Genomic DNA, 23,058 nt, shown 5'->3' with positions numbered 1-23,058 from the left:
ATTACTTATTTATATATTTTACGGTTAATTAGACATACAATCTACTCTTTTCTACCACATTATAAAATGATTTATTTGAAACGGTACAAAAGATTATCATGTGCTTAATATTATAATAGGTATCTAATATAGTAATTAATAACACTGTATGTTTCACAAGCTATTTTACAAATTTCATTTAGTTAGGTTTTTAGTTGTCATATTTTATACTGTATAGGTATTTTGAAATTTAATATTTATTTAGAATATTGGATTTACTAAAAGGTATACTTTTTAATCAGTGTTATCTTTATGTATGTACTAAAACACCTGCATAATAATAGTTTAATAATTTTGGTTTATTAAAATTTTTAATCATATTTAGCTGAACGAATTATATACTTAATAAAATCTTAACTATAAAGGCAAGAAGCAAAAAAAATATTGCACTTATCGTAAAACATATAATACTAATAGTTCAAATAACAGATTAAAATCATTATAGCCATTGCAAACGAGTTGAATGCCTTTTTTAACCCAGAATCACAGAAGTTTTTTTATTCGCATAATAAATTATTAATTATGATCAAAAGGGGCAAATAATTTCAAAGAAATGTATAATTATTAAATTTAAAGTAAAATATGCGATTGATGGTTGGTAAGAATTAAATAAATGCCATATATGATACTGATACCTGAAATTTATATTTGAACACTTAAGTATAATACTTTTTATGTAAAGTAAAAGTGTAAGTACACTTGCTATAAGTACTTACATATTTTGCGTTTCACTATTCGCACAGTGAGAATAACTGCCAGTAGGCACCCATTGGGTATGCTATTATCATTAAATCTTACAGAACGAACGATATCATACGAGGGCGGGTCAATAAGTCCGTGACTTTTATTATTTCCCGCCACTTAACTGAAAGAACAACATTGCTCCTGTCAACAGGCAACTGTCAGTTGACACATGTCAAAATTTGGACAAGTTACGTCACTTGGTTTGTGTTTTACACCCGTTCTCAGCAACTATCGCGTGACTTAAAAACATAATGGAAAAAACTGAATTTCGTGTGCACACTAAGCATGATTTTTTTTTGCGGAAAAAAACCATCACTGAAACCAAGGCTAAGCGTGATAAAGATTATGGGGACTCTGCACCATCAATATCTATGGTAAAAAGTGGTTTACTGAATTCCGTTGTGGCCGTACAAGTACGGAAGATGCCGGACGTTCATGGCACCCAGTTGAGGTCTCTACATCTGAAATGATTGAAAAAATTCACGACATGGTGTTGGCCGATCGGAGATTGAAAGTGAGAGGGATAGTGGAAGCCACAGGGATATCACGTGGCTCAGTGATTTCAATTTTGAATGATCACTTGTGTATGAAAAAGCTTTCCGCAAGATGGGTGCCGCGTTTGCTCACAAACGCAATCGAATGACAAAACTTCGCAGGTGTGTTTGGCGTTGTTCAACCGAAATTCGGACGAGTTTTTGCGCCGTTTTGTAACCGTGGACGAAACGTGGATCCACCACAACACACCAGAGACCAAACAGCAGTCTAAACAGTGGGTTTCTCGGGGTGAATCGGCGCGGCGCCAAAGAAGGCCAAGGTGGGTATTTTGATGACCTCGAGAAATCTTATTTTTTGGAAGGGATAAAAAAATTGCTGAAACTTTGGACAAAGTGTATAGAGCTCAAAGGAGACTACGTTGAATAATAAAAAATAAAATTATCCAAAAACCAGTATTTTCTTCAAAAAGTCACGGACTTATTGACTCGCCCTCGTATACATGGAAATAAGAAATGAAACTCTATCAGCAATTTTATGACTATGATACTAATACTAACCTATATTCGTAACGAAATAATAATGATACTAAACAAAGATAAAACTAGCAAATGTTTTGGTTTAAATAAATTTGGCCATTTCCACACATGAGTGGTTTCTTTAGTCGAATCAGTCTTAACAAGTGATCTGAGGGCCGAGTGTAGGTTTTTCTTAAGCGATCGAGTAGTAAAAATCGACTCTAGTACGGTCGGTGACGACTCTACCGCGCCATAAAAAAATGCGTTTACTCGCCACTACTCAAACGGAGTAAAACTTGCACTCCCCATGCTGAGCAAAATAAAACTTAAAAAAATCGATACGAGAGCCGTCGAGGGACATTTACTTAACTAATTATGTGCCTACTCCGCCTAGTAATTTCTTAAAAAAACATACATTTTGACGAAATGAGAACCTTCTCCATTTTTGAAGTCGGTTAAAAATATTGGCATAGGTTTATGAAGCAGCAACAATAGGTTTTATGATATAATTAAAACTAGATTTTATTCTTTGATTAAATAGCATGGCCACAAACAAGATTGTCCATTTAGCGGGAAAACAAGAATAATATGAATAAAAACAAACTAAAAAACAGGAAGTCAATTGACATTTTTGTACATTTGGAAGGGAATTGACGAATGGAAGACAGAAACGGAACATACGGAAAATGTAGATAGACAGGATGTTTGAAAGTTTGAAATATATTATATTAAGTGGGTATCAAGTAAGATACATAAGTAATACAAGTAAACATATTTAAAATATCTATCTACACTACATGGACAAGCTAAGGGACTAGACACATTAAGCAAAAACCGACGAGATATTCTTACACATAATAAATATACCTAAACAGTTGAATATAACCTATAGGCATAATGGATGTTTGTTTATGATATGATTTCTTGCAATAATCAATATTTACCACCAACTGAAATCGACATGGTATAAAGTTGCATTACTTGTTATGTTTGACCTTTAAAATTACATAATTTAAGGACTAAAATATACATACTTTTTACACATCTCACGTAGTTCATTTACTTAAAGTTTTTTTTATTATGATATTCAGTATAACTTTATAAGTATGCTTACAATTGCTTTCGGTTTAATAAAGTAATTTTAAAAATCACATTTTATATTTAACTCTTGTTAAAAGCTAATAATTAACACATGTAAGTATCGACACGTTTTCACTTTATGGAGATTCTGCAAGACCAAATAATGTTCACTTGATGTAAACTTGACTTAAAATAAACTGGATGTGATATTCCTTGATTTAATATGAAGCAGAGTCTGTATAACGCAGAAAGGAACTTTTAGCAAAGTCTTTTTTAACAACTTACTGATTTAAGAAATTTGTTATTGTTGTGATAACAGAAAAGACGGAAGCCAAGTCAAGCTATTTAAACGTAATACTTTTATTAGTAGCAAAAGTATACAGGATGTTGCAAAAAGTGTATAGTAAGCCCTACGAATAACGAAAGGGAAGTCACTCAAGTGGACATTCTAATCATTTCTTTTCATATGTTGTAAGACTTTAAACAATTCACAAAAAATGACCCGTTCTGGCTTACTATACCACTCTTGCACAACCTTGTATATAATTTAAATTTAAATTCTATATATTCGTAAAGATCTTCATGTATATCCTCATTAATCCACAAAAATGTTGCTGCAGTTTCTACTTTGTTCTAAAAGCAATACCCTCAAAGTATAAACCCTGTTTCAACTTTTTTTAAAGATGTTTTATAGCCATACAAAAATCTACTTCTGTTTGAATTGGTACAAATTTAATTACATTGCGTCGAGTTATTTACTTACTTTTGACTTACTTATAGACTTAGGATACTTCAATGATATAATGTGGCTGACTTATAGAGTACTTTGGAAAGAACTTGTGAAATGAATGACCCATTAAAATTAATTGTTTAAGTCTAGCTAGACTAAAACTAGACTATTTTTGTATTTTGAAACATACGTTAGTTACGAGAAAAGTAACTTCAGACTTAGTTCGGGAAATATACGCCACCGCCGCGGAAACATATTTCGCCGATTTTATTTCTCTATCTACCTACCATAGATTAATTAGGTATCATAAATAACATAGATCTGCTATAATTTTCTAGGAACCGAATAAACATTATTAATATGAGTTTTATGGATGGGCTACTGTGGATACAAGCATAGCTAATATTCCTTAGGATAGTCTGGCTATCCTTCGTCAGTACCTATGTATGAGATTACTCATAATAATCATTAATCTACTTCGCGGTGGAGATGTAAATGAGAAACAAATGGCGGAAATGATTGTTTTTCATAAAGTGACACAACTTTAGTAAGGGGCCGTCCATTAATCACGTGAGGCTCAAAAGGGGGGGGAGGGGGTACGGAAAACCTCACGAAACATCACGAGGGGGGAGGGGGGGGTCTCGTTAGACATCACGTGTATTAATTTTTGTCAAAAAGCGCTAGGTATTTCTGAACCGAAATTTTGAACGGCGCAATTTTAACGATTTGTAGTATGGCTTATATGTTTTCTAGACAAAAATAGCCTTTAGATAGACTTCTAAAAAAATACACGTGATCCAGGCAGGGGGAGGGGGGGTAGTCCTAAACCTCACCAAATATCACCAGGGGGGAGGGGGGGGTCAAAAAATGAGGAAAACTACCTCACGTGATTAATGGACGGCCCCTAAGTAAATTAGATGAATCTCAACTATGCTAAGTTTTAGAAACGTGACTCTAGTACCTCTGGAAAGGTGATCTGATCTGATGCTAAAACATCTTAACATTCAAACATTTGAATTGTAATGACGCAGCCTTAAAACGGTACATTTAGAAACTCTACATTTTACAAACAAGGTTTTATCTCAGCTATCCTAAGTCGTAGAAACATGATTATTGTACCTTTGGAAAGGTACAAATGTGTTCTGTCCGTGGCACTAGTGTTTGCCACATCTCAACATTAAGATACTAACAACAATTAGACCAAACCAGATACATGAAATTTTCGAATTAAGTAATTTTACAAACACGGGTTTATCTCAGCTATCCTAAGTCGTAGAAACGTGATTCTTGTACCTTTAGAAAGGTGGAAACATGGTTTTGTGTAGGGCTAGGGTTGCCACATCTCAACGTTGAGACACAAACAACATTTACACCAAAGATGAAACATTAAATTTACGAATTTACTAATTTTACAAACACGGGTTTATCTCAGCTATCCTAAGTCGTAGAAACGTGATTCTTGTACCTGTAGAAAGGTCTGTCCGTGGGGCTAGTGTTGCAACATCTCGGCGGCGAGGTAGATGAGCAGCAGCAGCGCGGCGGAGCGCAGCGCGGCCAGCAGCGGGCGGCGCCAGCGCGCTCACTAGGGCCGCGCGAAGTACGCGCCGCGCGACGGCAGGGGAGGGGGCGTGTCCTGGAAACGTGAAGCTAGTTATTATTCTGTGGTATTAGTATAGGTTTCCATATAATGAAAATAAAAAAATCACCTGTCTCACTTCTCGAATGGAGTAAGTCTGCGGGTACGAAACATGCGACGGGGGGGGCGACGGCGAGGCGGGGCGGTGCAGCGCTCAATCGTACCGCTCCGCCCGTCGCAAATTTCGTACGCGAAGTCTAAAAACTCTCACTTAATGCTCTGTGAAAATTCGCGTTCTGATAATTGATAAATTCTACTGCTTAGTAGTCAAAAATAAGACATGAGCCAAAAAAAAACATCAAACTTAATTAAGAACTGATCTCAGCACTGAGTGTAGAATATAGATCAAGTCACATTAGATTTAAATTGATGATTTATTTTAAACAAATCTACTCTTTAGTGAAACGGTGCTGAAATTGTTCTACAAATCATAAAAAAATAACTGAAAACAAACCTTAAATAACCTCAAGCAAAATGTGCAAAAACTTAAGATTGCATCTTAACTCTAGGTGCCATGCTCTGAAAATAAACAAAAAAAAACTAAATTCAAACAAATTAAATGTGTAACACGCAAAACCATTACTTAACTAAAGAAAATAAGATTTTAAAATCAACACAAAATTTCAATAACTTTCCTATCATTTTCTGAATTCTTGTAAACTCCATTAATTTAGAGAAGCATTAATATGTGATGTGAACGTAACACCAAACAATTTGTGCTGTACAAATAGAAGGATTTCTGTCAGCATAATCAAAAAAATAAATGAGCTGTCAGAAAATCTCAATTCAGGGAACACAGTTTTATGCCTATAGTTTCACCATAGTCTGTTTAATCATTAACACCGCTGTTACATTGTAATTTCATTAATTATACGTCATCTCCATATTAAATTCTTGACAGATGTGTCAAAAATCAACCACTAATCCCTTGTTATGATCTAACAGAGTATGATGAAACTGGGGCTTAAAATTGTTTAGTTGACAGATTAGCCCAAAGCCATTTTGTCCAAACATGGCGACCAACTTACTTGTACATTGTTATCGTGGATGTAGTGGCGCGGCGGCTGCGGGCGCGGCATGGGCTCGTCGCTATCGTCGTCCTCCTCGAAATCTATAGACAACAACATTTCACTTTTTAATTTCTCCCACACTCTATGGTCATCACTGTCACATGCTCGACAGTTGGAACGGAAACGGGCAAAACTTGGCGGGTCGTCAGTAGCCAATCAGAAAGTTGAATTGAGGGAATGGCTACTGAACCGACCAATCACAAGAGTTTTATCCTGCTGGTGGCGCCATCTGCGACTTTGCGTTTTCTTCCCCTTTCGTTGGCTTGCATCATGAAGAGAGTGGTGTAATTAAACTGACGAGATAAAACGTAGAAGTAGTTATATTTGGAAACAATCAATCACACATAGATATTGTAAATATTCACAGGGAAATTATAAAAGAAGAGGTGAAAATAACAGGGCCATAGAAATTTTATACATGCCTACGATTGTACCGAGAAAATATAGGTGATTCAAAGATAAGTAAAGTGTGAACACACAAGGGCCATCTAAGGAATATATTCTTGGTATTCAGGGATATAAAACTTGGAAATATACTCAGTACTCAGATAATTAGGTTTAAAAGGTCACACGGACTATACCTACTAACGAACAAACCACAGATATAAGTACAGATCATTATACAAAAAGGATAAGATTACCTAATCTTGTAGGTACGTATATATTTTGATAAATTAAAATTAGACAAATCCTTTCTTCATGATGCAAGTAACCGCTAGCACTCGATCACTCAGAGAAAATATATTAGAAAACCATGCAGAAACATGCAATGAAATCCGAATGAAAATGATAGCATCTTGCGATACTTACGAGAAATCCCGGGCATATTTCGGTTCTGTACAAGCAAGCAAACAATGTGTATAATCATTGTTATCTATTTATCTCCATGGTTTTGTAGTTTGTTTTAAAATGTATAGGTAAGTACCTATCTACGTTATTTACATATTGGTTCTAGGTATGGGTAAGGGATTAATTTTGCTTATTTAAAAATAATTATTACATATTCATTCAATCTTATTAAGCTATACTTTACCCCCAGATCACATGTTTACACTGTCATTACAAGTTGCTTCTGAACAATCACTCGATCCGTGCGTACTTAGTAAAATATGCGTCTTATGAAAACTGTCAAATACATATATTTTATAGGTCATTTCTTCGTGAAAGCTAACTATACTTATCAGGCATAAGCACCTGCCATTCAAACGTCATGCTATATTTTACAAAGTATAGCAAAATCAATCCCTGACATAGGTCATGTTTTAGTAACATACGTATACGTCCCTCAATAGATTATACCTCGTCTGTTTTCTAATCTCAGATACTAAATTGTCAGATTCTGAACGGTTCATCAACAGTCGAATGTCCCGCGATTAAGTGACGTATGAATGGTTAAGAATCGTTCTATTTAGTATCTCAGATTAAAAAACAACATTATCTTACCTCTATGCTTCCTCGCTCCCGCGGCGCCCTTAACTGTATCCTCAGTGTCCGACCCTTCTGCAAAACATTTACTCAAGTAAAACAGCTAGAATTAAATTAAAAAATATTGAGTAATTAAAAAAATCGTCATCACTCCAATATTTAAAAATTGCAGGTGCCATAGGTTTGTCATATTTAGGACTGTTAAAGAAACATTTAGTTTTAGTAAGAATGTATTTCATTTATGTACCGATTTCTATTTTTCATTATGCAAAAATGTACAATGTACAGGCATAAATATTTAAACAACACAGTTTTACATTTATATGAATTTTCAGTAGTAAATATGTTTCTTTAACAACTCAAAAACAAGACAACATTATTCAAGGCAGTGCTAGATGACATGAGCCGTGCTTATAAAAAACACTCGAATAAAAAAAACACCATCAGCACAAATTATTTTAAATTTATAGTTATTGGGGGCAATTTAATTCATGAAATATTTACAGTACAATCATGCACCATTTGTTAAGAATCATGCCAAAATTATCTTTAGAAAGATTCGTGTAAATTCGATTGTCATGCAAAAGTTATGTTTAACTTTATTTCTATATAAAGAGACAAAAGAATTGTAATTTTCGATAAAATTATAATCAATTATGTAAGTTGTGTGAGTGTAAATTTATTAACATGTTATCAACATTAAGCCCCTGTTCCACAATGTCTGGTTAGTCGCTACCTGTCGGATAAAACACATGCTGTCACTGTCTAAAAAATAATAACAGAAAGTGACAGCATGTATTTTATCCGTCAGGTAGCCACTAACCAGACATTGTGGAACAGACCCTAAATGTGTCAAAAGTGTCTCATTCAATTTACCTAATTCATTTAATGAACAACTGTTTTAGTGACAACATTGCAAATAATGGCCTTGTAATCTAAGTATGGTGTTTAATTTGAGTAGTTTTACTCTTATATTTACTATTAATATTTACAGGTGCCTGATACACCCCAACTCACCTAAAATTTTATCAAAATTCCTTTAGTCTTTCCCCCATATTTTTTACACGATTAATATTAATAGAAGTTTGTGCAGCTAACTCGTGTATTATATTCAGTAAAAATTGTAGGGAGTCTTTCAGTAATTATTTAGTAGGGAGGATTAGTAGTTATGAATGTGTGTTGTGTTTACCGGAGTTGAGTTCCCGGACGAGCGTGGACATGGCGTTGGTGACGGAGTCCGCCGCGAACATCAGGTCTGTGCGCATGCCGCGGTTGTCTATGCCCACTGCGGAAACAAAGAGGTTTTCAAATGTAGTAGGTCTAGTAAAGGCTGTTTCTTAAGTAGCCCAAAGTATACACGATGATGCAAATGTAGTATAGTAAGCCCAAATGGGGTGACTAATGGGGCCATTACACTTTATGACGACGAACCCCCGTTTTTTTAATAGCCTACTTATTTTCCCACTTCTGGGCAAGGACCCAAGGCCCAAACCCCCGATGATCGAAACTAAAGAGGATTTTACAAGTAAATTATGTATTTGCGCAAATTTTAAGTAAGTATGTTGAAACACTTGAAACTTACTTGTCGTCGGTCTTTGGTTCGGGTGATAGTTCCGGCCATCACCCATGCCTTCCATACCTAAAGATAAAACGAATAAAAGCATTAATGGAAGAGGTATTATAAACGAAAAACAGTTACAGAGTATCTTGGGGCCTTTAGCTCAAACAGGATGCGTCGACGAAAACATGTTTTAGTTTTGTTTGTGGTCAATTCACCAATGTTCTTAGCGGAGTATCATAAGGTTCAGCTGTTGACAATTTTATATTTACTAGGTAAAGTATAGCGGAGTATCATAAGGTTCAGCTGTTGACAATTTTATATTTACAAGGTAAAGTGAAGCGGAGTATCATAAGGTTCATCTATTTATAGTTTTCTATTAACTAATTAAAGCAAGTACAAGCCTCACCCAAGCTATGCGTCATGGCGTTCTCCATGCGCTCCCGCTCGCCGAGCGACGGCGTCTGCGGCGCGCTGCGCACCATGCCGCGCTGGTTCGCCTCTCTGGAAACAATTACATAGTTATTATAATAGGTTACTACATACTAACATTACCTAATAGCTTTTCTGGTGAGCCTAGCATCGCCTTGAAAATAGGTTTCCCGTGTTATAAATATAATATGGAGGACCATGAGAAATCCCAAGGTCGTCCGGCGGTATTGAAACAACGGTGTCCCAGTTATGAATGAATAATATATTTGATTGACACAGCTAATATACATACGGTAGAAACCTGACTATTCCAAGTATGAATTACACCCTCTGTAGAGGTTTACAGTGCGACAAACTTATTTGTTCCGGTGAGAGCGAACTAAATTGGTCCATATCTCATTACTTACTAATGAATTGTATATTGTAAAAGATTAGATGGGTTTATTAACAGCGCAAGAGCGAATTAACAATAAGAGCAAATTATAGTTATAGAATTAAGAAATATTATACATTTATGTGAGCTGTCACCGGAACAGATAAGTTTGTGGCACACTATAGCCCTATATATGCCATAGATATGTCACTAAATACCTAACACAGACAATAGATATCAATACCAATTAGTTACATGTAAACCTAATAGAGGTCGTTGCCAGCGCCTCTGATAGCGATTGAACATATATGTTTCTGGTAAAATATAAAGACTTTGCGCTTGCTTGATTGCGCTCGTTTTGCCAACGCATTTGGTATTGTTAACTAACCTCTTCCAGACTACCGCACCGGTTAACTGTCTATTTTTTTTTTGCCCGAATCGAACTAGAGACCTATGGGGCATGATACAGTAATCACTGTATCAACATGCGTTCGGCGCACCGTATCATCGACTAAAGCAGATCAGACTAGCTAGCCAATATTTTCAACACGGTGACAAACACTACCTTGTATTTGTCACTGATACGATAACGAAAATACAGGCTACTGGTGATGGTGAAGGTATCATTATTATTGTCCTACCGTTCAGGCGGCGCGGAGGGCTGCTGCGGCGCGCCCGGCAGCGGCGGGCTCTTGGTGGAGCGCGGCGACGAGTTGGGAGTGGACCGCGGGGATGATTGCTGCGTCTGGTGATAATAATCATCATTTATTTAATGACCATTTTATGGAAAGTGAAAAGAAAGCGTCTAAATCAATCGTCGGTTCTTTACCAGATTGCAGTAAGTTAAACATCGGTGAAGTGATTCATAATAATATTTATATCCCGAGCGGTACGCAAACATTACGTACCTAACCCATTCACTGGTAGGCAAAAACTACGGGTTTTCCATGGTATTTATCTATCCTAAACGGGTAGGCATAGAATACTCCCAGACGGGTAGGCAGCACCAGCAGTCCGCCCACCTTGAGCGTGAGGCGGGCTGCTTGAGGAGTCACCTCGTGTCCGCTGTACCTTGAGCATGGTCATGAGCGACTCGAGCTGGTGCATGAGGTGCTTGCGCGACTCCTGCAGCGCGCACAGCTGCGTCTCCAGCTCGCCCTTGCGCTGCCGCAGCAGGCGCAGCTCCGACACCAGCGGCGGGGCGGAAGCCGGCTGCCCGGAAGAAGCTTCTGCCTCTTGTTGGCGGCTGTAAAAGGGATTTTGGGTTAGTGGCAACCGTTAAAATTGTGTGGGACAAAAGTTTCGAATAAAATATAAAAAGCAACCGGTACTTATTTACCGACAAGTAGTCGGAAGTGTATTGTGGTACGATAAAATGATAGTTTACACTCGCAAGAAGTTTCCAAGACAAATCAGTGATTACCATTGTCATATTTTAGCAAAAGTCGGAGAGGGTAGGTTTTAATCAAATAGGGTACCCCTCTTGTTCCCTGGTTCTTGTCAGCCAGGAGCCTATATAGTGAACTCATCCACGTTTTCAGTAATTTATTATACAGGGTTTTACAAAATGAGTGTTTAGAATGACTTGCTGAGTCACCCCCTTTTTGCAACACCTGTATGTGTGCGTACTGACCGGAGCCTGGCGATCTCCCTCATGATCTCCCTGTTCTTGGCCTCCAGCTGCGTGATGACCACCTCCGAGCGACCCTGAGACCATAGCACTAGGGTCTATAATGCAGTACTGACCGGAGCCTGGCGATCTCCCTCATGATCTCCCTGTTCTTGGCCTCCAGCTGCGTGATGAGCTCGCGCTGCTGCCGCGCGCAGTCCACCTCCGAGCCCTCGGACGAGGAGCGACCCTGAGACCAGAGGATTAGGGGTTATTATCGCAAGTGTGTGTAGTGTAGATATCCTACTCATAATATAAACGGGAAAGTTTTTAAATGTAGATCGATGAATGAATGTTTGTTAAGTAATCATACAAGGGAAAATGGGTGGTTATTTTTTTAAATATGCATTTACTTAGCTGCCCTGGATTAAAAGATATACCATATTAACAGGTATACTAGGTACTTACCAACTCTGGCGTTAATGAGGCCGATCTGCCAGCTCGAGGCTGTAAGAGACAAATATTAAATCAAATCAAATTCGCCTTTACAAAAACAACAAACCTTACAAGGTCTACTAGGCCCATAAAAGAAGCCCATAAAACTGTTTTTTTTTTTCATATTATATACAGGGTGTTGCAAAAAGTATACTAAGCTTAGATATAACATGCTGCACATGTAGCTTTCGGCTTAGTATACCCTTCTTGCAACACCCTGTATAAATTACCAGCTGAAATCTATCAATAATTCACATAACGCACCATAGTCCTGTTCTCCTGCGCAAGCCGAGCCGCGTATCTCGCAATGAGGCGGTGCTCGTCGTCCACGCCGCGGGACAGGTGGTCCACTATACCTGCGGGTGTAATTATTATTATTGAAGTAAGGCCAACCAGACGGGATAAAGAACGTAAACAATTTAACAAAACTTTAGGTAAGTATTATTATTATCTATATGTCTATATGTCATTCAGAAGTGAAACCACAAATTAAATAAAATTATTTTGCAAGTAACACGAGTTCACAGAAAAAATATAGGACATTAAAAGCCAATCAACCGTTAAAGATGCTGGTGGGTACAAATTCCGTCCCTATTAGTACTTACACCTGAACTGATAAACCTGACCCCCTCAGAAGCATTGTTAGTATGAGAGGGGGGTCAAGGTTCTTTGCACCTGACCATACCAATAAGTTTTTTAGAAATTGTACCATCACTTTTGCGGTGGAGGAAAGCATAGTGAGAAAACTTACAAATCTATATTGTGTGAATCCACTAACCCCCAGTGGACCAGCGTGGTGGGAAATGGACCATTTCCCACCACAAATGGTCCAAGCTCGGAGATATGCTCAAAGGTTTCATTCGAGGGAGTCAAGTGGAGGCAATTACACGCCCACAAATAAAATAATAGAATTTATTTTTACAGGTAGCTTTTTACAGGTAGCACCAAAATTTGAACTCTTTGCCGCCGAGTTGAGGTCGACATACAATTAAATATTTTACATGATTATTATCTTTTCTGCCATGTAAGCAGTTAAACCATACTCACTGCGATGCGTGGAGCGCGAAGACCGCGAGTCCAGTGATCCCGTGTTGACGTACCCCGGAGCATACTCCGGGAAACCATTGTGCGCCGGCACCGGCGACGGCGGCCTGTGGAGGGAATGCACTGTCAGTTTTGGCACATAGGTTCTATCTACAATATAGAGTAGAATACTACTTTATTGACTAAACAGAATACAAATAACAATTCATCATCAGCCTATGTCAACCCACTGCATCACTGCATGTCAGCGACGCTGACCATCGGACGAACACTATTTCCAGCCTAATGTACTATTCTTGTGCATCGCGACAGTCGTAGGCCGCGCGCTACGTGCCAAGTTTCATTATTGTAGCTTGAGCCGTTTAGGGTGTGCGTTGATGCCCAGTCACTTTCTTCTTATATAATATCATCATCATGGCCTTGTACGTCTATGACAGACGATTTAGTTAATGTCTGGAACACGATTTTTCGTGACTATATAAGCCGATACGGGAGCGATAAGAGGATAATATACAGAAGATATAATTACACAATATGGCTGAGGTCAAGAGTCCGCTCGGGCTGCTCGGGGTAGCGCGGCAGGGCGGCCCGGGCTCGCTCCGGCACGCAGCGGAACGACGCGCGAAGAGTGGCTCCGAGCTGCTTCGACGGGGATTTCTGGAAACAATACAATACAATTATTGAGTATTGTAAAAATGGATGAGTACAAAATATATTGCTAACTGCGCTCTGGTAACTGGCAGTCACATCCGCATCCAGTGGCGGCCATTAAAACGTATATAGATTAGTATTCCAGTAGTGCTAGGCGGTTGGCTGACCAGGTGGCATAGCATCTTTATAGAAGTAAATAATAACGTTTATTCGACGTTCCACCACTCACATGTTCGTGTCGATGCACGATATAGTGACGTTTATCTACGTTATAACGGCGCTGGACTGGCACGGTTGTAGTTGGTACCGGAGCTGGATATACACTGTGTCAGTAGGTACTCACATAGGTGGAGTACTCCTTGAGCTCGTGCTCTATGGTGTGCGTGTGCGACACCCGGCCGCGCCAGAAGCAGTCCTGGCAGAGCGTGTAGTTGGTACCGGAGCTGGCTATACACTGTGTCAGTAGGTACTCACATAGGTGGAGTACTCCTTGAGCTCGTGCTCTATGGTGTGCGTGTGCGACACCCGGCCGCGCCAGAAGCAGTCCTGGCAGAGCGTGTAGTTGGCGCAGCGGGTGCAGCGGTAGCGGAACCCGCAGAGTGGCTGGCGCCGACAGGCCGTGCAAGCGCAGGGGTGGACCACTGTGGGAAAAGAGGTAGGTACTGTCAAGTTCAATAATAGTTATAAACCTACCTCAAAATATGTTTATATTATTTCTTCCATCCAAAGGTTGTCTGGTAGAGATTGCTTTAAGCAATAAGGCCGACTTTTTGTACTGTTTTTTTTTTAGTTTATAAGTTTTTTTTTATTATTTCCTTTGGTGCAAATAGAGATCTTGTCAAACTCATAACCTATTCATTAACTCAAACATTGGCGGTTTGTTTGTTTGATTAGGTAAAAAACTGCATAGCTACGAAATTGCTGGCTTAGTTTTGATTCTTCTAATATTATAAACGGGAAAGTTGGTACGTATTGATGATAATTATGTTTCACTCTCTCTTTAACTGGCCCTGTAGCACAGGGCGCTGTTAAGACGTGACAAAAGTTCTCCGTCGCGCTCACTCTTGAGGCTGCGCGATGTGAGTGAGCGCGATGCAAAACTTTTGTCACGTCATAAATGCGTCCCGTGCTAGCCCGTCAGGAAGTGCTATAGTAAACTGACCGTTCTCGACGCTAGCCAGGCGGTGCAGCAGCGGCAGCCACACCAGCGAGGGCGGGCCCGGCTCCGACATCAGCGTGTCTAGGAAGTCGTTCACCGTGATCTTTGTGTTCTGTGAATAGAAAAAATATAGGTTTACATCAACATCATCATCATCAGCCTATAGTAAGCCTCTCCGAAAGCACGCTACTGGATGCGATCTATAACTTTCCGCATCAAATTGAAAAAATAAGTGGGCTCTAGAAAAAAAAAGTTACGACGGTACGAGCAGTGCGTTAGAGTATTTCAACAATCAACATAATTAATTTTGATAAATATTTCTATAAAATCATATTTTGACAACGCGGTCAGCCAGCATTTCGGTCATCTTTCATGACCCGTCCTGTACAGTACCTGGTTGAACATGGCCCGTGGCAACGCGACCGGCAGGGCTAGCACGGCGCGCAAGTATACCTCGTGTAGCTACACAGACATGTCCTGACCTGGTTGAACATGGCTCTTGGCAGCGCGTCGTTGTAGCTTAAGGACGGTGACTCGTACACGGCGGCCGGCAGGGCTAGCACGGCACGCAGGTATACCTCCGTGTGTTGTAGCTCTATTCTCTGTGGGGGTGTAAATACCTGCACCTGGCTCTCTCGAATGGAACCTTTGTGCATATCACATAGGTCTAAACTGCCTTCCTAAGCTTGGACCATTTCCCACCACGCTGGTCCACTGCGGGTTGATGGGTTCAAATGGGTTCCGCTCATCTCGCATAATCTTTATTGACCAAAACTCATTTCGCATAACTCGTATGGTCTAAACTTTTTTGGCCGAACCATCACTTTGCCAAGACTTATGTGGCATAAGGCTCGTTTCGTCTAAAACTCTTTAGGCACAATCTTTAAACACCTAAGTTTCGTATGCTCAAATTTATGTTCGTCTATACCTATGTATAATCTTGTTTCTCCTAATGTTATCTTAATAAATAATATATTAAGTATGTATTAAATGTACAAATTGTGGTATTTTTCTCCTACATCCCGAAAATCACGATATTGTATGATCAAAAAATCGAAAGTTAACGACCAATATAATTATTACAAACGCCATGAGATCGAAACCTAAAAATAGGTGCGACGACGAGCAAAGCGAGGAGGAGCGTGTTAGGTGCACATGTTCATCAAAACCAAAGCGGAGCGCAGCGAAGCGGAGCGGAGCGTTTTCCAAACAGCGGAAACAATACAAGGCACCAGTTTGCGCTATATAGGGAGACGCTCCGTCAAAGTTAAAGCCAAACGAATATTATTACTTTGTATAAACCTATGCCATAGCATTATTAGGCTATTCAAGATTTGGCCATACCATTATTAGGCTAAACAATGTTATGCGAAATAACTTTTTACTAAACGAGATTTATGCCATACGATTTTCGGCGTAACGAGACATTGACCAAACGTTACTATGCAATACGAGATTAGGCAAATAAATCTTATGCCAAAAAAGGTAGAACCGGGTTCAAATATCTAGATTGATGTGCTAAATCTAGATATGCAGGTTTCCTCACGATGCGCGATGTTTTCCTTCACCGTAAGAGCGATGGTATACATTGTACTTAAATTCAAAGAACTCATTGGTACATGTCAGCGCCGGGGTTCGAACCCGCATCTCTGGCGTGAGAATTAAGCGGGCGCTTACCCGATTGAGCTACCACCGCTCTGTGTGTTGTAGCTACACAGACACGTCCGTACCTGGTTGAACATGGCTCGTGGCAGGGCTAGCACGGCACGCAAGTATACCCCCGTGTAGATAGACAGACATGTCCGTACCTGGTTGAACATGGCTCTTGGCAGCGCGTCGCTGTAGCTGAAGGACGGTGACTCGTACACCGCCGCCGGCAGGGCTAGCACGGCGCGCAGGTATACGGAGAGACGCTTCATGAGCAGGTGGCCGTTGCTGTCGGAGAGCTGGGAGAACATGTCTGAGGATAGATAGAAATGCAATGTAACCACTCGTCAATATTAGCAGCAGCTTAACTATGCTACATCACAGACCACTATGGCAAGGCATAAACAGCACGTATTATCATAATAATATATATTGATGTCGTAGGTAGCTTTGCAAGTGCCAATAAAATGAATATTACCTGTCCCTGCACCCGCCACAAAGGCGATATAGTTTCTGTACTGAATAAAGCATACCTGCTGTTTATGCCTTGCCATAGTACTGTATTCAGAATAATATAATACGAATGGCAGAGATCAGCTATTATGTTGTCAATGCGTATAGTATCTGCAAAAGCTTTGTTTCCTGGTTGTGGTATGTCCCATTAAGAACTACATCCAGATCGGTTTATCCGTTTTGAAACTTACATCGTAGTTTGTCGGTGAGTTTCCCGGCGCACATGGTCGCGAGCGCCACCTTGATGGAGAACACGCGGATCTTGCCCACGTCCTCACTGAAAACAACAATAGTATATAATGGGAGCGATGATAGATCAGCCGGTTAATAAGGTAAGGTTCTGCGGCCGCTACACGGCAGGGTTTGTTATCAATAAAGTCGTTTAATGCGCCTTCCGCCAATCACAGCGTCGTATTTAGTGCGAAACGTGATATAGTGACGTTTATCTATGTCGATAACGAACTCGTGCAGCGGCAGCTGGAAGGGGGTAAAATACCTGTATGTGGCTCTCTCGAGAGGAATCTATGTAAATAGAGCATATATAGCTCCTGTGTAAACTGGAGCAGCAACCTTGGATGCCCTAGCTTCTGAGTATTGCTATGTGATGATAGTGATAGTTACCCGTCAGTAGTAGCATCTAGTAGCCAATTCAACAGCAGGGCAGCACACGCGTCCACGGCCACCTGGTGCGCCGGCGGCAGGCGCTTGTTCAAGTTGTGGTACAGCGAGGAGACCAGCGTCTCCAGTCTAGTGACATTCACACACGCCCCCGGCTCCATCGTGTTGAGGGAGTTCTCTCGGAACGCTTCTATGACGTTCCATATGTCGATTACGTGCACTGGAAAGACAGATGAGGTTTGAGCTTGAGATATTTTTGTTTGTATGTTATTTTTTACTAATTTTATGAGGTGAAGCCTCATATTTTTTTGGGTTCTAATTTTTACCATACATAAAAAAATATAAAGAAACTAAATATTCATGGAATTATGTCTAACATTACACATTTAAAAAAATACAGTTTTACTTGGCTGTATCAAATATCCAGTTTACCTTGGCTTTGCTTCATTAGAATATCTAAACATTGGTATATCATGTTTCATTGCATGCTTTGATTGCAATTTGAACAAGTGTTAATGAGTGGATAATGTTTCTAATAGAGATCAAAATTAGCTCATGAATGGTAGTTATTCATAAGCCGGGCTGCCTCAATTACTAATTATAAGAGCACTAACTGAAGTTCAAATTCCTGAAAAACTCAACCTCATTTGAAACTGTTTTAATTACAGAAACACAAATACAAACATTGCATTTATTACACCCTTCTTTTACTGCCATAGATTAGTTAACATTTAAACTAGTTTACAACCAGAGATTAATAAGCCTTTTCTACTAGAAACAAAGAGTATGTCCAGTACATAACTCACAGTTACACTTCTTCTGCACATAGCGCAGCTTGCAGGCGGTCCTGTATGACGCAAACCGAATGAGGTCAAAGTTCTGCTCTCGCATCTCCTGGAGCAGCTGCGAGCGAGGGTCCGTGGAGGTGGTGCTCACCCCGCCCTGGCTCACCCCTCCCATGCTCACCCCGCCGAGGCTCTCACGCTCCATCGTCGACATGCTATGGGGGAAATAATGTAATGTTGCTTTAACTTTTGCCTCCAGTAGTTACAATATTGCACACTGTATATTGGTCAAAAATATATGAAAAACTTAAGAAGCTGAAACCATGGTACTTGTTTGATTCAAATAAGTACCATGGTTTCAGCTAATTAAATTTAACTAGTTTTACTCAGAACACACAAATAAGACATCTGTAATGTGTGATGTGATAGTAAATTAATAATAAACTTTTTAGTTTACTCATCTTCTCTGCCACCTATCCCTGTCTAAAAGTATCCATTTATTATTATCTGCTGGTAATTATAAATTACTAAGTTATTTTAGTAGCGTGAAGGATAGGGTGGAACGCTAAATATATCGAAGAATGAAAATAAAACGATTTCAAAGCCACAGTATTGTTATTTTCTGACCAACCCTGTAAAATATATAAATAACAAGATAGCCATATTTCTCACCTTATGATTATCGGTCAGCTCATAAATATGTTAACATAGTGATAATGTAAATCAAGTATACTTTAAGAAACCGCAAATATCTTTAGTTTCGTATCGATTCCAAGATAAAAATAATTCTCCAAATGTTATTTACAGCACTCACGGTGAATCACTTTATCACTAATGTACTGTATCTGCATAAATTCCGGCTTGTTATATTTACTAAACATTTAGTTTATTACACACTTTCAATGGAGCTAATTAGAAATTTTAGGTATAACTTGTGTTAATTTCGCAAAATATAGAATTGAATCTCAAAATCAACATCTGTGACAAATCTGCCATTTCAAATGACGTTCCGTTACTTCTTTAATTTCTTTTAATTTTAAAAAGCAAAATAGAATAAAATCAAATATTGTTATTACTTGCTCTATTACATTTACATTTTATATATTTTTCTATATAAAAAACTAACTTGAATGAGTAATGCATTAGGCATGTACTTCCATTGTACCTATATGGCAAAATACAATATTCTAAAACAGAACCTAAACTACGAATAACGTAACGAAACGTGTAACGAAACGTAGCCATAGACAATTTGTACTTTTTCTAGGCAACGAAAATTTCTCCATGCGGTGTCGTTATTTGAACCTGCACTAGATGGCGCTGTTTAGGGTTTAAAATAATTATATTATTTAGTTTTGCTACTGGACACTAGAGCGAGTTACGTTTGTAATTTTACAAAATATGATTTAATTTTATTTTTCCTCTTGAATAAAAAAACAAATGTTGTTTTATCAGTCTCCTAAACATAAACAGTTCAAGAGTGGGAAATTGGAGAGCACGAAAATATGCAGACGAAGTACTCTAATCTGAAGGATCTGGATATTTTCGTATTAGTTACCTACACAAATACACATGTATATCCCACGGCAGTATGCCCCAAGGAAAGTACCTAGCTGTCCCTACCCTGAAAATAAGACGTCTTATTAAAAATAATCATTTATAAAAGCAAACAATTCGATATACTCATTTACATATAACCGCGTGGCTGACCCTGGAATCGAACCCGCTCAATGAGACGAAGGATAAAGGATGTGACGATTTAGTGAATAATAACTACTTTAGAGGAACGGCGATCCCGAATCAGTTTGTTTACCTTACACAAGATTTGTCATGGTTCACTTAATACTAACCTACTAGAAAATATTAAATTAAATGTGCCACAGGTATTAACCTGTGACATTAAAACATGATGTTTTTTATACACCAGTAAGCAGTACTGTCACGCCACGATCCAATAATTAGAATTTGCGACCTTCTTAATAATGTGTACAATAATTTTAATATTGATATATTTGTGAGTCTCGGCGTTTTCAGATCGCAATTAATAAAATGCTACATCTTGGATATTACTTATATTAGATGTTACCTATTTGATTTTGCCATTTTCGATCAGTGTTTCAACCATAGCATGTATTCTTTTCTTTTATGTGTTTAATTTGTAACTAGTTTTAAGTCATTCGTTCACTTTTTTAAAGAAACTTAGCATGCTGTCAACACACCATTAGGGTGCATTATAGTGCCACAAACTTATCTGTTCCGGTGAGAGCGAACTAAATTGGTCCATACCTCATTACTTACTAATGAATTTCATATTGACATGACATAGATTATATGGACCAATTTTTTAGTTCGCTCTCACCGGAACAGATAAGTTTGTGGCACTATACTAGTTTTAAGCTTGAACTTATATATTTTTATTGCATGTTGTGTAATGTACCTATTGTGTGATGCCAATAAATAAATAAATAAATAAATATTTTTTTTCATGAAGTAGGTAACTACGATTCGATGTCACATGAAGTAGTAGTTAGCCATTTCCGCATATGGTATCGTGGTGGGTCACCTTTGTCTTGTACGTATAATTATTGACGTAGACGTTTGCCTGTAAGGGATAGCTCTTAGCGAAGGCCGCCTATTGTTTATTTTTTCTCTGTTTTTTTAGTGATTTATAACGATACTCGTCTATCCTACATATTATATTGTAGTCTTTCTCGTAGGCACTAGGCACCATCTCGTAGTAGCTATTATCAACTCGTTATGTACCTATTTTAAAAATTTAAAATGAAAGAACCACTCACCAATCCACCACCAAGAGTAAATTATAAATAAAAGGCTGAGTTATCTAACACATTTATTTTATAAATGATTGAACACATTTTAAACATCTAAACTGTCACAGCAGTAACATCTAAAATATGTGTCTATTTATTTACAATAGGTATATAATAGGTAGGTATCTACAGAATAGTAATTTGGGAATGTACATGTACCTAGCTAGGTACTTATAGGTAATGTATGAAAATTCTCGTACCTACGTCATAGGAGAATAAGACAAGTAGTCTAGCTTTTTACACTAGTTAGTGTCAATATCACTGTGAAAAGTGTCGGAAGAGACCTATTGGAGGTTTTTAATTTGATTTTGACCTCTTGGAAAAAATAGTTTATTGTACTTATTAAGTACAGTATAAATATTGTTTAGTTTAGAAGATAATATTTATAATTTCTTGTAGCCAATTCAACCTAAGCCCGGGTTACACACAGTGTGTAAAATACCCGTAGGTATTATGTATATATATGCAATACCTTTATATACCATAATAGTAATACGTACGTAGAATGGCTAGAAAACCATACGTATAGTTAGTTAAATAGTTAAGCTATCTTTACAGGGTATTTTGACTATTTTGCAATAAGTATATGCTTTAGCCATAGTAAAGAGTTAAATATAGCTAAGTAGATTGTATAAATATATACTTAGGTACCTTATCAATGTGTTTAATACGAGTATAAGTAATATCCATTACCTATGCTTTAAGTACTGCAACTGCAACTGTCATACTTAGGTACTTAAGGTCATAAAAAATATAAAGGTTAAAATTAATATAGCTAACTAGGTAAAAAGGGTACCTTTGCATATATACATATAAGTGGTATTAATTAGTACAATATAGGTTCTTAAAATAAATATTTCTGTTGATAAGCGCAGTATAGAGTATCTTCATAAATTAGCAGATATAATTTAGATATAAGTAGGTACTATTTTTACTCGCCAGGAGCATTTAGAAAACATATGAGTATTGCCATATAATATACACGTAGGTGACATCTGCCTACAGTCCATTTGCTAAGTATAGTGCCACAAACTTATCTGTTCCGGTGACAGCTCACGTAAATGTGTAATATTTCTTCATTTTATAAGATTTTAAGTTTACCAGTAGTGGTAATTCGCTCTTGTGGTTTCAATAAACCCATCTAATCTATATCAATATATAATTCATTAGTAAATAATGAGATATAGATCAATTTAGTTCGCTCTCACCGGAACAGATAAGTTTGTCGCACTGTACTTCTTCATACTATGTCGGCCGATGACAAACTAGACTAGGTTTTGTCACCGGTTAATTTTGTATAAGTACAAAGTTTTTTTTAAGATATCGGACTGTAGGGTATAATAATTATAGTAAGTAAAGTATGTAGATTAGCTAAGGTTAAACGAAATGGAATACTTTTCATACAATATTAATTGTCTTTATATTTTTTAAGTAGTTCACATAATACCGTATTAAAAGTACCTATAACAAACCTACTTCAAGATAGTAAACTTAATTTACCTTAAGAAATAAAATAAGGCTTTCGCTTAACCTTTAGTTAACCAAATAAGTAAATAGGTACGTTGGTATAGGTATTTCTATTTATGATTATAATATTTTCATTTATATT

The 23,058-nt window shown here is 38.0% G+C and overlaps 1 protein-coding gene across 1 annotated transcript; it reads right to left on the bottom strand.

The window, feature by feature from the left end:
• Positions 1-4,591: 4,591 nt before the first annotated feature.
• On the bottom strand, positions 4,592-19,624 carry LOC105393812 (dystrobrevin beta). The gene is made up of 20 exons (XM_048628186.1): positions 19,291-19,624; positions 18,640-18,833; positions 17,837-18,053; positions 17,407-17,492; positions 16,864-17,015; positions 15,059-15,167; positions 14,371-14,537; positions 13,775-13,902; positions 13,249-13,352; positions 12,466-12,557; positions 12,175-12,213; positions 11,844-11,956; positions 11,169-11,343; positions 10,739-10,842; positions 9,702-9,796; positions 9,317-9,373; positions 8,924-9,019; positions 7,753-7,809; positions 6,268-6,350; positions 4,592-5,236 (listed from the first exon to the last, which is right to left on the bottom strand). Exons 2-20 carry the CDS (start codon positions 18,830-18,832, stop codon positions 5,186-5,188), a joined length of 2,118 nt encoding a protein of 705 aa, XP_048484143.1. The 5' UTR covers position 18,833; positions 19,291-19,624; the 3' UTR covers positions 4,592-5,185.
• Between the last annotated feature and the right edge of the window lie 3,434 nt (positions 19,625-23,058).

The sequence above is a fragment of the Plutella xylostella genome, chromosome 20 (genome assembly GCF_932276165.1).
Source record: "Plutella xylostella chromosome 20, ilPluXylo3.1, whole genome shotgun sequence".
Lineage (NCBI taxonomy): Eukaryota > Metazoa > Arthropoda > Insecta > Lepidoptera > Plutellidae > Plutella > Plutella xylostella.
This window is presented reverse-complemented; position numbering and strand designations above follow the sequence as displayed.

Excerpts from the sequence above, each read along its gene's own strand:
- LOC105393812 (XM_048628186.1), bottom strand. The coding sequence starts at position 18,832 with ATGTCGACGATGGAGCGTGAGAGCCTCGGCGGGGTGAGCATGGGAGGG. Across the intron at positions 14,538-15,058 it reads CCTGGCTAGCGTCGAGAACG|TGGTCCACCCCTGCGCTTGC; the intron begins GTCAGTTTACTA and ends CTTTTCCCACAG. Across the intron at positions 11,344-11,843 it reads AGGGAGATCGCCAGGCTCCG|CCGCCAACAAGAGGCAGAAG; the intron begins GTCAGTACTGCA and ends TCCCTTTTACAG.